The 17,098-nt window shown below is 45.4% G+C and overlaps 2 protein-coding genes across 2 annotated transcripts; one reads left to right on the top strand and one right to left on the bottom strand.

The window, feature by feature from the left end:
• Positions 1 to 3,912: 3,912 nt before the first annotated feature.
• Positions 3,913 to 14,068, bottom strand: SLC25A53 (solute carrier family 25 member 53). Its single transcript, XM_081566376.1, has 2 exons — positions 13,948 to 14,068; positions 3,913 to 6,504 (listed from the first exon to the last, which is right to left on the bottom strand). Exon 2 carries the CDS (start codon positions 6,471 to 6,473, stop codon positions 5,553 to 5,555), a length of 921 nt encoding a protein of 306 aa, XP_081422502.1. The 5' UTR covers positions 6,474 to 6,504; positions 13,948 to 14,068; the 3' UTR covers positions 3,913 to 5,552.
• A 1,597-nt stretch (positions 14,069 to 15,665) lies between these two features.
• ZCCHC18 (zinc finger CCHC-type containing 18) lies at positions 15,666 to 16,913 on the top strand. Its single transcript, XM_081564044.1, is given in 3 exon segments — positions 15,666 to 16,354; positions 16,356 to 16,774; positions 16,777 to 16,913. Coding segments are annotated over 3 exon segments (1,236 nt in total). The 5' UTR covers positions 15,666 to 15,674.
• Positions 16,914 to 17,098: the final 185 nt, after the last annotated feature.

The raw sequence follows: 17,098 nt of genomic DNA on the forward strand, positions 1-17,098 counted from the left end.
TGAAAGGAAACTTATGACCAACCTAGACAGCATTTTAAAAAGCTGAGACATTACTTTGCTAACAAAGGTCCATCTAGTCAAGGCTATGATTTTTCCAGTGGTCATGTATGGATGTGAGAGTTGGACTGTAAAGAAAGCTGAGCACCGAAGAATTGATGCTTTTGAACTGTGGTGTTGGAGAAGACTCTGGGGAGTCCCTTGGACTGCAAGGAGATCCAACCAGTCCATCCTAAAGGAGATCAGTCCTGGGTGTTCATTGGAAGGACTGATGTTGAAGCTGAAACTCCAGTAGTTTGGCCACCTGATACAAAGAGTTGACTCATTTGAAAAGACCCTGATGCTGGGAAAGATTGAGGGCAGGAGGAGAAGGGGATGACAGAGGATGAGATGGTTGGATGGCATCACTGACTCAATGGACATGAGTTTGGGTAGACTCCGGGAGTTGATGATGGACAGAGAGGCCTGGCATGCTGCAGTCCATGGGGTCGCAAAGAGTCAGACACGACTGAGTGACTGAACTGAGCTGAACTGAAAGTAAATTTATTTTAGAAAAATGAAATTACTAGAACTACTTGCAGCAATGTGGATGAGTCTCACAAATAATATGAAAGGTGTGCGTGTATGCTCAGTCTTGTCTGACTCTTTGCAACCCCATGGACTGTAGCTGGCCTGACTGTTGCCATTTGTCCATGGGATTCTCCAGGCAGGAATACTGGAGTGAGTTGCCATTTCCCTCTTCCAGGGGATCTTCCCAACTGAGGGATCAAACTCACGTCTTTTGAGTCTCCTGCACTGGCAGGCGGATTCTTTACCACTGTGCCACCTGGGAAGCTAGTCACAATTCCAAGTACATAAAGTTCAAATATCTGTAAAATAAAACTGCATTGTTTAGGGATGCTTATACGGAATGTTAGGGAACCACTGACTGAAACTGCCTGCCCTGGCCAGGCAGGATAACAACCACTTGCATGAGTTATCTCACATCAGGAGGTCCTGATAAGGAGCACAGAACTGACAAGCTACCACCAGCCAGAAGAATTCAGGAGGGGCCAAAAGGCGAGAGGAGACCCTAGCCCATAATATGTCCTGCCAACCTCCCAGAAACCTTCTTGCTGGAATCCATCTTGGCTGAGAGATGCACGTGCCACCAGGAAGGACCTTGAGTCAGACCAAATATAGGCACAGGCAAGATGGTTGGCCAGAGACAACCAGAAAATTAATTCCATTACCATAAAACCTGAGATTTTGAGCCATGTGGTAGAGCAGTTCTCCAAGGTTCCCTTACCCTGCTGCTCTCCACTTGGGTGCCTCTTGCCAATAAAGTCTTTTGCTTTGTCAGTACATGTGTCTCCTCGGATTGTTAGACAAGAGCCCACTCTTGGGCCCTGGAAGGGGTTCTCCTCCCAGTAACAGGAAGATAAATCTATAAAGTAAAGAAATGATATCATATTTGTCAGGATAGGAGTTATCTCTAGGATGGATAGAGGAATGGCATCAGTGAGGGGCTTGGAGTGCAGGAGGAATAGTGGTGGGGGTTATCAAGATGTTGAATTTCTTGTGTTGGGTGGTCATTACATGCGCAGTAACTTTATAAATGTTCTTCTAACTAATAATTCTCTTCTGAATGCTTCTCTTTTCCTAATGAAAGAGAAAGTAAAGTCATGAACTGGGATTGAGGGTGAAGGAGGAGCCATTGAAGATTTGAGGAAAAGAAAGACAGAAGTTGGAAAGGGAACAGAACAGGGAACTACAGTATTTTCACCTTATTCTTTAGGAAAACTTTTCACTTTTTTCCTGAATTATCATGCTGTTTGTTTCCTATATAACATTATTTTATTAACTTTACTACACTATATGCCGTTATTCCAAACACATAAATTACAATGTTATTAATGTTTAAAAATAAATGTTAAAAGCAAAATTGTCTTAATAAACCATATAATTGTGATAATATTTGTAATACATTAGTTACTTATTATTTCACGTTGAGCTTTAGGAGGCTGCTGTAGTTTATATTTAGATCAAAATACACAGAGATCATACAGGGATTTTTATTCTTTTTCTTTCACCTTTTTATACCAAGTAGCTTTAGTGTTAAATTCTACATTTTATAAGTTTTAAACAGACAGAGGCATTTATTATCTCCTTATTTTATTGATCTTAAATCCAAAAGCAATTTTTAAATGTCAGAAAACAATATTAACACCATAAAACTAAATATTGATATTTAAAACAACTAGAAAACTATTACACTCTCAAATTTTACTCAGAAGATTTAAATGGGAAAAGTTGATCAGCCTATGTGTTTTTTTAAATATAATTTTATTTGTTTATTTATTGGATGTGCTGAGTCTTCATTGCTGCAAGGGTTTTTCTCTAGTTTTGGAGAGCAGGGGCCACTCCCTAGTTGCAGTGCATGGGCTTCTCACTGCAGTGGCTTCTCTTGTTGCAGAGCACGGGCTCTAGGGTGCATGGGCTCGGTAGTTGTGGCTTCCAGGCTCCAGAGCACTGGCTTAATATCTGTGGTGCACAGGCTTAGTGGCTCCGTGGCATGTGGCATCTTCCAGGACCAGGGATTGAACTGGGGTCTCCTGCATTGGCAGGCAGATTCTTTACCACTGAGCCACCAGGGAAGCCCAGCCTATGTAATTTTAAAATTTTATGTGAACTAATTTGTAAAAATAAATTATTTCAATTATAACATGCTTCAGTTGTAAATTCATGTTTATAATTGCATAACTTCAAGGATTAGCATACATAATGAAAATGTAAAATTTTTAAAAAGACAAATATAGTAAATTTAAATAATTACCACTAATGTAGCTTTAAAATCTGTGAGCTTTCATTTTATAATATTCAATAATAACTGTGCCAGTGTCATAGAGATAAAGCCCTCAGTCTTTTTAAAAGAATTTGAATCTACAAATATTGAATCTTTCATTTTCTAATATTTGATAATAACTGTGCCAGTGTCATAGAGATAAAGCACTCAGTCTTTTTAAAAGAATTTGAATCTATAAATATGGAATCTAGAAATATTAAAAATTGCAACTCAGTTCAGCAAAAAATATGTGTGTGGAGAGAATGAGTGCTCAAGTAATAAAGCAAATGGTGTAAAATGTTAGTAGTAGGTGATTTGGCGTAAAGGGTATATGAGTGTTTTTTGAACTCTATTTATGTTGGCAGCTTTTCTAGAAGTTTGAACTTATTTCTAAATAAGTTAAAATGAAGGAACAGACATGGACTGACATAATGACAGAAGTGAAAATGGACAGTGTGCTTAGAAATAAAGTGGGGGAGTACCATATTTTATCTTGAAAAAAAAGTGGGAGAGTACCATAGTTTATTCCCTTCTTTTCAACTTATAAACTGAAGTCATTATCTAAATAATGATTCTTTGTATTCTGAGAGTTAGCCTTTAAGTAGAACTAACTGCTCTTCTACTTTTCCTTCCCTGGTACAGACTCTGTGCTCTCAGTCACTGAATCTACAAGCAGAGTACTGACCCACCACGTCCAGGTCTGCAGAGGGATCAGACATGGGAATGCATCTACAGTGATTCTGGACCAGCCATTTTTTGTTGACCTTGCTGGCAAATGCTTTCTGATCTCATAATGCTTACAAGCCGTGTCTTTAATTTCTCTGAAATTCAGTGAGGAATCCCCACAGCCAGGATCTATAGTCAGATCATTATAAATGACAATTTTGGTTTGGTAAGGAAGGAGGTGCATGTGGAGATCATTACATGATATCATCTATAAGGGAAAAACTGCAATGTATGTCATCTTGGAAATCCTCAAAATTCCAGAGTTAAAAATAAATATCAGACCATTAGGCAATGTCTCTGTGAATTTCAGATCCAAAGTGTTGCCAATAACAAACATGCCACCAGTAACACAAACTCATCAAATGTCCCAGTTGAAAGTCATTTTTAATTATTGTTGGTATTATTATTATCATCATCAGCATCATTATCATTAGCACAAAACTAAATCCACTAATAAAACAAAAATCATACCCTAAAGGCAGATGTCTTAATGACAATGAATCAATCATATTATCTTCATGTACAAGGGATAGCACCCTGAGGATAAAGACCATATCACAGCTTGATAATCAATTCAATAATTCAGCCAACATTATTGAGCACCTAGGCACAATGGGAGATTTAAAAACATATACAAGAATCCCTGCTTTCAAGGAGTTTTACAGTCTAGTAGGAGGTATTGAAGAACGTCAAGAACAGAGGACCACATGAGCTCAGTGACATAATGGAATCAGTGCCACGTATGAAGTGTAACTGGAGAGAGACATCACAAGAAACTAATGTCACATTCACTTAGGGGCAATCACATTCAGTAGGGGCAATCACATTCAGTAGGGGCAATCAGAAGAGGCTCCTTAGAGAAGGTGGCATCTGAGCTGGGCTTTGAGGAACTGGAAGGATTTTGGCAGACTGGCATGTAGAGAACAGGTATTGCAGGTGGAGAAGATAGAGTGGGCCAAAGCATGGCTATGGGAAAGTTAGTGGCATGTTTGAGGAGGGAACAATACTCCAGTTTGGCTAGGGTATGGGTGGGAATGTGTGATAATATGCTACAAATTTTATGGGGGCCATATTTTGAATGGCTTTAAATGACAGGCTACAAATTCAGATATTTAACTTATGTCACAGTAATTATATTCATCCGTGGCAATAAAATATGCAATTATTTATGAAGAGATATAGTCATTTCAGTTCCAGATTTCTTAGGGAAACTCAAGTGGTTACTAGGCAATGTTATTGCCTTGCTATAAGAAATGTGCCAGCATGTAACACAAATCAATCAATAGTAGAATTTTCTATTCTGCATGTAACTAAACCTCTTCCCTCAAAGTCTGTTCTTTCCATCCATCCAGGGACCACACTTCTTCCCATTCTCACAAGTTCTTGTGGCACCTGATCAGTTGAGGCAAGTCTAATTCAGGATTTCCAGCCACAACCACTACCCTAAAACTAGCACCCACAACTTTGAAAAGTGAGAGTAGGGGTAGTGGTACAGTGAACAGTGGTACAGGGGTAGTGAACAGTGTCATGAAAATGTAGCCATCTGAAAAAGTCTCTGGAATCCCCATCCCAAGAGCAAGCTTAGTTCTCTGAAACGAATTCCTTGTCCTCCACTCAGTTTGGCCAAGAAGACAACTGGAGGGGTCCCAGAACTCACATTGCCTGATTAAGGTCATCTTTTAGAGTTTCCTCTTAACGTCAGCAAATTCCTTAAAGGAATGACATTTCATGCAGGTGACATGTTACTTAAAGCCCTCCTGGGTCTGAGCCTGTTGAAGCTGTAGATAAACTGGGGTGAATTTCTTTTTCTAACCAAGGAACCCTATTGGGTTTTGTCTTTACACAACAGGCTGGTAGTTGGGACCTTCTCGAGTGCACTGACGGTTGAAAGATTTTAAAGAATAGTTTATCAGGTGACCAAGCCAAAGAAGCAAGCTATTTAAGCCACCCCAGGAAGGCTTAGAATAACAAGTTGCCATGGCCACACTACACTGCCTGCAGCCAGTCAGTCTTTCAGCTCTTTCCTGGAATGATATCTCCTCTGCAGGAAGTCATGGATGGCAGTAGTGAGGCCCCAGGTTACACTGGACCTTAGGATGACCAGGGAACCTCCCCGGTAGATCAGAAATACCTTTCGGCCCCGAGTGTCCCACACATCCTGGACAGAGGCCCACAAGCTTGGCATGCTCTGCCAGCCAATGTGGGACTGCATATTGGCAACCAGCACAATCAGAGGATACAGAACTAGGCAGGTGATTGTTCCATTGACACTCCCAGACACCAAGGCAGGAATCCAGTGGGGCAGCCCTTGCTCTGCCAAGCTATTCTGGATGGGATCCTTGAAGGAGAAATACAGAGCACTCCCCAGGCTGTTCCTGAGAAGGACAGGCCAGAAACCACGATAGTAACCCTGCGACAGCCGGCCCCAAACCCCATAAGAGTGAAATTCCTTGAGAATGCTGAAGGTGCTGGGAAAGCGAGCTTGCTTGCGACCATCCTGGAGCACATTTTGCACCCTCTCAAAGGGGCTGAGTGCCACAGCCTCCACCACACCAGACATGAGCCCCGCAGCCCAGCGGTGCCCCAGGGAGTGTGGCCCAACAGGGGAAAGACAACACAGCATGCTATCATAAGTCCCAAACAGCAGAGTCCCTTGCAATGTCTTGGAGAGAAGAGGCGGGTAGATTCCCCGGTAGAAGTATTGAGGGCCTTCATGCCAAAGCTGCCGCACAGCCTCTGACACCGCCACAGCATGGATCTGTTGTCGGAACACAACCTTATAGATAGGAAAGGTCAGAAAAGTAGACATAAAGTTGGAAACGGCACCAAGGGCGTAGGCATGGGAGTGCCAGCTTCTCTTTCCTGGAGCCTCTTTCCGTGTCCAGTGCTGAAGCTCCTTCCCGGGAGAGTGGTTTTGTTCCCCCATGCTGAAGATACCTGGGTGCAGAGGGAAGAAACTGGCAAGAGTAGAAAAAAAGAGGTTAGACTGACCAATGAAAACTTTCGGCAAGCATCTTCATTGCTTAGTTAGAAACAGAGGCTCAAGAAACTCAGCTCTAAAGAAACAAGTAATTCTCTGGGTCAGTTTCTGAGAAATATGTACACTCTTAAGAAAGAATTCCTCCACCTTAAATTAAAACAAAGGCAGTTAGTTTTGCTGAACAGAGTCACCCCTACAGTGTTTTTCTGACCCAGCAAATATTCTCAAATTCAAAGGTTGGAGAATGAAGAAAATAAAATTAGTGAAGGAGGGCTCCCCATCCTTACTGCATTCACCATATGAAATCTTGCTTTTGATAAACTGCTAAAATAATAAGGTGTTCTTCCCTTTCCAAAAAGTGGCACTATCTTGTACAGGCAGAAAGGCATTCAAAGGTTGTAGTCCAGGACTTTCTCTAAAAGATGGTAGTGAATTTAGGGAGCAGGGAAGCACCTTGCCTCTCTTTTTGTAGATTCTTGATGATTTGCTAGCTGTCTCATGGCAACACCCTGCTTCCCTCTCCCAACTGAGGAACAGAAAGAGTAGCTATTCCTGGAAGTTTAGCAAGAAAAGGCTCCATACATGACAGTTTCTGAGCTTAACCTTGTAGATCTATTGCTGTATAACAGTGCAGGTGTTCTCAATGCACAGGCTATTGACACTTGGGGCCAGATAATTCTTCATCACAGGTGCCTGCCCTGTGCATCATATGATGTTTAGTGGTATCCTGTGGTACAAGTTGTGACCTACCCTGTTACAGCAAGAGGAGGGCATGGCAACCCACTCCAGTATTCTTGCCTGGAGAATCCCCATGGACAGAGGAGCCTGGCGAGCCACAGTCCATGGGGTCACAAAGAGTCGGACATGACTGAGTGACCAAGCACAGCACAGCAAAGCTATAACAAACAAAAATATCTAAAGACATTACCTTATGTCCTCAGGGTGAGGGAAGAAGATAAAATTGCCCTGGTTCAGAGCCACTATACTAGAGGGCTAGAGGGAAGAGGCTGTGCAAAGATTCCAAGCTATTGCTCCTACCTGGGAGTAGTCTGGGAGCAGATGGAGTAGTATAGAAGGTAACTGGGGAGCCAGGGCCCATGAAAGAATTTTGGGATCAAGAAGAAATGAATGGTCTGTGCAGATCTGAGAATCTGAGGGAGTCGTCAGGAAGGAACTAGGGGTGAGAGGACAGGGTGTGCGGCTTGGGGATGGTGTGTGGAGAGGAACAGAAAGTGGTGTGGTGGAGGAGAGGGGGATAGGGGCACAGGGTGCTATGGCTGGGCATCGGACTCACATCTAGATGGATAGGAAGCCTGGTAGGAACTGCAGACCCAGAGGTTTCACACAGAACCCTGGGCTGCGTAGTCCCCAGAGGAGAGGGTTACTGGGGTTCTAGTTACGCTAGCCCGTCTGATAGGGAGTAAGCGGCCACCAGGCTGAGGAACTGGTGGTGGGCTAAAAGCCAGGCCCTGCAAGAAGCCCACTGCAGCCTTCCCTGGGCTGCTGCACTCAAGAACTTGCCTTGGAGTGCTTCTCTTTCCAGAATGACCCCCATAAGCTCCTCCCTGGCTTCTTGCTCCTGCTCCATTCATACTCCACTATCTGACCTTACAACCACCCCCACCCCCAGAAGCCACAGTCTGTCTGAGGGGGTGGGTAGAGGCTCAGCCTCCTGTGCTCTGCCACCAGCCCTCCCCTACCCCCAGCAGTTCGGAGGCCCTTAAGCCTCACCTCCTTAACCCTCATGGCCAGGAGGCTGGGAGGGCTCCTCTGCTTCGGACTCTTTAGCTGAGAACTGACCAGGAGCAAAGGCTCAAGAGGCCCACTCCTTGCATCCCTCTGGGGCACTCCTGGGCCCATGGCAGCCCCTTCCATGTCCCAGGAGCCAAAGGAGACCCCTCTCCTTGGAGGGGAGCTCCAATCAGGCCCCCGAAGCCACAGGGGAGCCCAAAATTACCCAGCTGTCCTACCAAGGATTTCTCTCCAAGTTTTATCTGCACCTACATAAGGACGGGTGGTGAGGGAAGCGTTTGTCCCCTCTTCTATCTCAGAATGCAGTAATGTTCCACTTCCTCCCCATGTTTTCCTGAGTAACCTGTAAACATGTGTTGATTGACTGTAAGGCAGGCCGATTTAGCAGAAAGAAAACTGGGCTAGAATTGGCAGACCAGAATTCTCAGTGCTGGTTCTCTTTTCAACTTCTTGTGTGACCTTTAGAAATATACTGACATCTTGGAGCCTCAAGTATCTGTTATGAAATGAGCAGATGCTGGGGGGCAGGGTGGGGGGGATGCTCTCTAGGCATCCTCATACTGTGCATATGGCAGGGGGTTGATGGAGAGGAATTCAGGCCAGTATTTGATAGAGGAATTGTGCTTTTCTATTCCTGGTTCCTTCTGCTGTTTTGGCCAATCTTTTTCAGGGATTAAAGGTGAACAATAATTTAGAAACACCTTACCTGAAATATCTGTCATAATTTTATGAATCTAACTCATCCTGTTTTATGGGGGAGAGGGAGTCAACCTTTTTCCCATGTGTTTTCCTGTTAAAATGCTAGCTTTTGGGGGCAGACAGTCCTGAGTCTGAATTCTGCCTCCACCATTTGCTTAGTTGTGTGACCTTAGGCAAGACACTTCACTTAGTCTCAGTTTCTTCGGCTACAGACGAGGGACAACAGACCTCCCTCAAAAGGTTGTTGTAAAGACTAACAAAATAAAGTGAGATAAAGTGGTTGACTATCCATGGCATGGTGGATATTCATCTGATATTCATCCTGAATATTCATCGGAAGGACTGATGCTGAAGCTGAAGCTCCAACACTTTGGCCACCTGATGCAAAGAACTGACTCCTTGGAAAACACCCTGATGCTGGGAAAGACTGAAGGCAGGAGGAGAAGGGGACTACAGAGGATGAGATGGTTAGATGGCACCACCGACTCGATGGATATGAGTTTGAGCAAGCTCTGGGAGCTCGTGATGGACAGGGAAGCCTGGAGTGCTGCAGTCCATAGGGTCACAAAGAGTTGGACGTGACTGAGCAACTGAACTGACTGACTGAGCATAGGGAGCAGCCTAAAATTTCCTTAAGAGGGGGCATCTGACTTGATTCTTAACCCATGAGCAGGCTCTAGTTAGATGGAGGAGTGAGAGCAGGAGTTCTAGGCTGAGGAAGCAGCCTAAAGCATAGATGCCTAAAAGTGTGAGTGGCACCCAGTTCTGGATGCAGGCTGTGGGAAGAAGAGAGATCTGTGGCTGACAGAGACAAGTCAGTTTATAATGAGGGCCTTCTTTGTTTGCTCCACTGCAGTGCATTATAGCATAAAGATACAGGCTCTAGAATCAGACAGCCCTGGGTTTGAATTTCACTGCTCCACTTCCTAGCTTTATGACCTTGGCCAAGTCTCTTTCACTCTCTGAGCCTCAATATCCTTACCTGTAAAATGATTGTCATGAAGGTTGCATGAGATGAAGTATACAAAATGCTTAGTATGGTACCCAGTATACAAGTTGGTCCATACATTATATTAGTAGTTGTATTTAAAAAATGAGAACCCAGGAATATAGGTAAGATTACAACAACATGGCTCTAAAGGCTGAAATCAGTCTAATAAACCGGGTCGTCTGCAGAGTGCATTTTAAATTGTTTGTGGGAAATAAACCTATCTATGAAACAGAAACAGAAACAGAATCAAGGATATAGAAAACAGACTGGTAGGTGCCAAGAGGGAAGGAGTTGGAGAAGGGATGGAGTGGGAGGTTGGGGTTAGCACATGTAAGCTTTTATATATAGTATGGATAAACAACAAAGTCCTACTGTATATAGCACAGAGAACTCTATTCAATATCCTATGAAAAACTACAATGGAAAAGAATATAAAAAGAATGTGTATATATATACACATATATATGTGTGTTCATGGGGTTCTCAAGGCAAGAATACTGAAGTGGTTTGCCATTCCCTTCTCCAGTGGACCACATTTTGTCAGAACTCTCCACCACGACCTGTCCATCTTGGGTTGCCCTACACAGCATGGCTCATAGTTTCACTGAGTTAGACAAGGCTGTGGTCCATAAAAGGAAATCAGCCCTGAATATTCATTGGAAGGACTGATACTGAAGCTGAAACTCCAATACTTTGGCCACCTGATGCGAAGAACTGATTCAATAGAAAAAGACCCTGATGCTGGGAAAGACTGAAGGCAGGAGGAGAAGGGGATGGACAGAGGATGAGATGGTTGGATGGCATCACCGACTTGCTGGACATGAGTTTGAGTAAGCTCCGGGAGTTGGTGATAGAGAGGGAAGCCTGGGGTGCTGCAGTCCCTGGGGTCACAAAGAGTCGGACACACCTGAGCGACTGAACTGAACACATGTGCTTGCTAACTCGCTTCAGTCGCGTCCAACTCTTTGTGACCCTATGGACTGTAGTTCACCAGGCTCCTCTGTCCATGATATTCAAGAATACCGGAGTGGGTAGCCATTTCCTTCAGGGGATCTTCCCAAACTAGGGATCGAACCTGTGTCTCCTATGTCTCCTGCATTGGCAGGGGGTTCTTTACCACTAGTGCCACTTGGGAAGCCTTATACATATATGTGTGTATATATATATATGTATGTATGTATATATATCTGAATCATTTTGCTGTACAGCAGAAATTAACACAAGATGGTAAACTCTACAGCAATTAAAATTGATTTAAAAAATAAAATGAAAGAATTTTTTTTAATTGTTTGTTTGGAAGACAACAGAGAAGAGTTGTCATGGGCTTTGGAGTCTGACACAGCCCCAGACTGGAATCCCAGTGCCTCCACTTAGAGGGTGTGTTAACCTCCCTGAAACTCAGTTTTCCTATCTGTGAAATGGGATAACAATGCCTGTCTCAGCATTGCTGAGAAGCTTAAATAAGATAACAAATGGAAAGTTCCTGGCACCAAGAAGGCAGGCAGCCAAGGGCAGCTATTATTGTTTCAACTAATAGTGTTACCTGCATAACTTTCAGTCTTTTAAGGTTTCTTTGTTACAGTTGGAAAATGTGGTTTCATTAGAGCCATGAATTGGGAAGTCCTCCCACACACTGATGCCAGAGATCAAGGATACCTTTAACTGGAGCCAGTTCAGCAAATCCTCCTCCAAGCCTTGCACAAAGAGACCTTCACTTTTTTCTAAGGGCCCAATCCAGGCACAAGTATACAATCTTTCTCTTTCCACTATTTTTTGTCAGAGCTACAGAATATGTTCTTTGTCCTACTTGATCCCACCCCCACCAAGTCTGACTGTAGATCACCTACTTTGGCAGTGAAGCCAATTTAAACACAGAATAAGAGTCTGCAAGAGACCCAGGGTCAGGTGTCATAATATCGGGGAGCAGAGCAAGAGTCTGAAGGAAATCCAAGAGCTGTGCCAGCATCACCCCTGATTATGTGAGGTGAGGCTTCACTCTACTTCCTACATCCTCCACCCTCCATCCCCTTGCTACTGTTCCACCCATGAGATAGTCCACAGTCCTCAGATGGAAAGTGCTTAAGCTCCAAATTTGCATTGTTCACTCCAAGGAACTTGATGTATTGAGGTAGTCAATGAGAAGGCAGAAAGGAGCAGGTAAAGTTCCTTGGCAGGTTGAACACAACCCAACAGCAATCACAAGACCTCAGATTATTCACTTGCTTCCAAGCATCAGGAGTCAAGAACAAGCCCGGAAGGGGGGCCTCCTAACCACAATCTACATAAGGGAAGTAAGACCTGCTCTTCAAGAACCAGAAGTCATGGAAAATGGTGCAGATTTCTCTGTCACGGGCTTCACGGCCCATTCACTCTGGACAGCCCTGCATGCTGTTTCCATGGAGTTGCTCCTTCTCTGCCGCCAGTGATTCCAAATCCAGCAAAGGAGAGGTCCCCTCAAGAGCTCACAGAAGGGCAACCTAGCAACGTGTCCTCAAGCCAGGAAATGAAAGAGCTATATCAGCTGCAGAGAGCTGTATTTATGGGGTTAGATCAAATGTTTCATTTCTCATACTTCTTCCTCAAGTACAAGTTGAAAGAGAAAATGTTAGGAAGAAACATTGTAGGGGAGTGGTTCTTAACCATTTCTGGGCCACAGACTCATTTGAACATCTACAAAGCTATGGACTCAGAAGAATATACATAGTTCAAATTCTACTCTTCACAGACAACTTCAGGAAGGACCCTAGGTAGGAACCTCTGCTCTCAAGTTACATTTCACAACAGCTACCATATGGAGAGATACATTGGCCACATCTTCATTTACTTATTGCCATAAGCATAACGTAGTGTCTCCAGCAGTGGTTCACAAACCACTCTACACCTCAGAATTAACTACAGCACTGGTTAAAAATATAAATCATCCTTCCCAGCCCTAGTTTTTAGTAAATCTGAATTCCCCAGAGGCAGAGCTTAGGAATCTGTATTTCTAACAAGCTTTTCAAAATGATTTTGAGGCAGCCAGCTTCATACCCATACTTTGGTTAATAGCATGGATTCTGGTGTCAGAGAGATACGATACAAGTTCTGGCTTCACCTTTTAATTTCAAGCAAGTCATTTTACCTCTCTGAGTCTTGTCTCCTGTCAGGTCATAAGCTGTAAAAATAATGTTTTACTGAAAGAAAAAGCAAGCAGCTTGTTGTAGAGTAAAACAGAGAAAGAAAAATGCCTCAGTTTTCTTCTTCTGTACAATGGGTACCATACAAGTTTCCTACCTCTTCCCCTATCCCTCTTTGCATTGCCTCTCCAAGCCCTCCCTCAGCACTACCAGCACACTAAGACTGTAGCTGAGCTGGTTTAAGACCACTCATGTAAAAAAACATGGCCTCTAGGCAGCTCAGATGGGCAAAGAGTTGGTATTTGGAAAACAACAGAGTAAAACCGGATGCTGATATTTATTTGCTGTGTGATGTGGGGCAAGCCGCCTAACCTCGTGCCTGTTTCCGCATCTGTAAAATGGAGATAATAGTCTTTGCTCACTAATTCTATATAGTTCCAAATGGGCCTTCCCACCTTCACTTTGGCTTTTCTCAACTAACCCTCAATCTGAGAGTAGAGAGGAGTAGGGGGCAGCCTTTGAAATCAGACTTGTCGACTTGAGTTTGAGCTCTTAGCTCTGCATTTCCTAAGCATAGTGACTGGGTGCTTAGGTCCCCTCTCTGTTAAATGGGCATACTGCTACCTCCTTTGCAAGGCTGTTGAGAAGAATAAATGAGTTGTCCGTGCAAGCCCATTTGCATGTAGAAAGCTCTCGGTAAATGCTTTTTCCCCCTTCCCTCTGTACAAAGGTGAGGAACTTTTACTGTTTGCTTGATGTCTGCCCCACCTCGTGTTGAAGGCTTCCGGTCGCAAAGCGTGGAGGATAGCAGAGGTGGAAGAGGTGAAAGAGAAAGAAAGCGAGGGGCAAGCAGCAAACTCACGGGTAAAATGCCAATCGGCAGGGTCCGAGAGTCCGAGCTGCACTTGACACCGCACCGGCTCCCGCGCCTGTGTGCCGCAGCCCCCGCCGGCCAGCTACCCCTTTTTGCTAGCAATGGCCCTGGGCAGGAGGCTGCGCGGGGAGGCCGCCCCCTCGTCCCGCTGATTGGCCTCGCCGCCCGACTCAATCATGCTCTTTTGTCTCAACCGGCTGAGGCTAAAAGAAGCGGCGGCTGGCGGGAGGGCCCAGCGAGTGGGCGGGGTCGGCCGCTGCTGCCTTGGGAACCGAGCTACCCAGACTCAGCTACCCAAAGCTGAGCGAAGAGGCTCCGTCTGGCGGCTCCGAGTTGATTAGCGGTAGAGGAGGCGTCATCCTTTTCCCTTGCAGGGCCACGGCGACCGGAAGGCGGCATCCACACCTGTCCATGCTGGAGCATTCGCTGTCCACCGGCCGAGCACAGGTAAAGAAAAAGGGCGCGATTGCCTGGCCAGGAGAGAGGAGGGAAGAGCTCCATTAGGATTGGGTGGCTCTCTGTTTACGGAATCGCCAGGACGGAAAGACAGCCGAAGGAGCATTCCTGCGGCCCGGCTGCACAGAGGCAGGAGGTGGGTTCCACTGAATGATGCCAAATGGGTAGGATTTGCCTGGATTGACGGGAGGGCGTTTTCAGGGGGATAGTCAGGGGGCGAGAAGCAGGGGGGATCGCAAGCTGTCTGCCTTGAACCCCCTTTGCATCTCCTGATCCCTTCCTGGTGAGGCATATGTGGGTGTGTGTGTCCAACTCCCATTCCCTCTCTCCGTGGCAGGCCATCAAAGTCGAATTCGAACTCGATTTCTGTGCGGCTGATTGCGGAGCTGGTAGGACAATGATTTCCCTGAGTGGGTTCGGGGGTATGTAATAGGGGGTCGCTTTGGCTTGTATTCACAAGGTGGGAGAGGGAATTCTCCGCCTGGCTACTGCGGAGGAGGGGTCGAGGGAGCGAGATGAGGGACGAGACTCCTTTTAACCCTTCCCTTCCCTGCCCTGCTTTGCCTTCTGCCATGGCCTGAAGACTGGGATCTGCATCCTCACGTGGACAGAGGCCAACCTACCTCGGAATCCAGCTTTCTAACGCAAGCACTTGTTGCAGAAACGGATCGTGAAATAAAGGTGCACACTTGTTTCCAAGCTCATATAGGCATCTGAGAAATAACAGGGGAAACTTTGAGAAGGGGGTGTGGTTGAGACCTGAAATCATCAGTTTCATGGAGATCTTATTTGCTACCACAAATCTGTGAGACTTAGACCACTGCCCTCTATTTTGAGAGCCCAATATGGGCTCTACGCACTATTTCACCTAGAATTCTAAGCCGCAGTTGCCTTCCTTCCTGGAGGACTCTCAGGAGAGGATAGTTGTAGATCTGAAAAGCACCCTGCTAGCACAGGAACACCCATTAACTCCTGAAGGTTGTAATTGCCAGTTTCCTGCAGGATATTTTCAGGGCAGTAGCCGAATGGAAAATGTACCCGCAGGGTGTTCAGGAATGTAAAGGAAGTGACTGCAAACTGCTTCCATGCAGTCTACTACCTTACTAATCTTTCCCCCCTCTCTTTTTCTTTACAGACCCTACTGAGATACAAGGAAGATCGAGCCCAGGAACGTTGCTTTGGGGGTTTCTCCTGCAGATTAGGCTTTTCTAGAAAGACTGAGCATTTTGTTACATTCATATAGACGATCATCGTCAGTCATGGCCAGCATCATTGCACGTGTGGGTAACTGGCGGCAGAATACAGCCTTGCCACCCTGGGCCCATCCCATGTTGAGGTCCCTGGGGCGGAGGGGGTGGGGGAGTCTTGGTCCTCCAAGGGTCAACATAGCAGAAGGAAAGATGAAATTGTTCTCCAGGAGGGTGGTGCCAGCCCAGCAGGAAGAAACCTTTGAAAACTGGCTGATACAAGTCAATGGGGCCCTGCCAGATTGGACTATGTCTGAATAGGAAAAGCTCAAGCCCTTGATGAAAACCCTGAGGGGCCCCGCGTGGGAGATGATGCATTTACTGCAGGCAGCCAACCCCAACCTCAGTGTGGCAGATTTCTTGCATGCCATGAAGTTGGTGTTTGGGGATTCTGAAAGCAGTGTCACTGCCCATGGTAAATTTTTTAACACCTTGCAGGCACAAGGGGAGAAAGCCTCCCTTTATGTGATCCGTTTAGAGGTGCAGCTCCAGAATGCTATTCAGGCTGGGATCATAGCTGAGAAAGATGCAAATCAGAGATGCCTGCACCAGCTCCTTTTAGGGACTGAGCTGAATGGGGACCTGTGTTTCAGGCTGAAGAATCTTCTCATGATGTATGCAAATGAGCAGGAGTGTCTCCCCAATTTCCTGGAGTTAATCAGGATGATAAGGGAGGAAGAGGATTGGAATGACACTTCTGAAACAGAAGTGGCCCAAAAGATCTGAGCTAATCATGGAGAGGGCAGCAAGCCCCGTGGCATTTCAGGGCCCCCAGTCAATAGCCATCAGCACTGCTGATTGCGATGTGATAGAAGTAGATGATACCCTTAATGACTCAGATGAGGATGTGATCCTGATGGAGTCTCAGAATCCTCCACTTACATCCATAGGTGCCCCTCCCCTCAGGGTCAGGGCCAGGCTTCAGGATCAAATACTGGTCATTGATTCCCTAAACAGTTCTCAGGCTCAATCTCCTTCTACCAGTGGTGGTTCTGCATATAAGAATGATGGTCCTGGGGATATACATAGAGCCAGGAAGAGAAAATATACAATCCACTGTTCATTCTGTGGTGAGGAGGGCCACTCAAAAGAAACCAGTGACAGTAAGAGCAACAGGCCCAGGTGTTTGAGAATCTTATCATCACCCTGCAAGAGCTGACACATACAGAGGAGGAGACATAAAAAGAGATCCCAGGCAAACACAGTGACCTCTCTGAGCCACAGCAAGGTGCTAGACCCAGCCCTAAGTGAACCCTTAACTGTATTCAGAGACTGCTGATGGGGAAAACTAGGGTAGGCTGGGGGAGGCTTCTATGTGCATGAATTAATCCACAAAGTGGCTTTCTTTGGGGAAGAAGAGGTTGTGGATACCAGCAAAATAAAGAAGACAGCCTGACCTCTGTCCCTGCTCCTCCCTCCATCTGCCTAAGGGTCTA

This window comes from Giraffa tippelskirchi, chromosome X, assembly GCF_054371585.1.
Source record: "Giraffa tippelskirchi isolate mGirTip1 chromosome X, T2T-mGirTip1v1.2.pri, whole genome shotgun sequence".
NCBI lineage: Eukaryota > Metazoa > Chordata > Mammalia > Artiodactyla > Giraffidae > Giraffa > Giraffa tippelskirchi.

What these genes read in the sequence shown, in the direction of transcription:
- SLC25A53 (XM_081566376.1), bottom strand. Translation starts at nt 6,473, where the DNA reads ATGGGGGAACAAAACCACTCTCCCGGGAAGGAGCTTCAGCACTGGACA.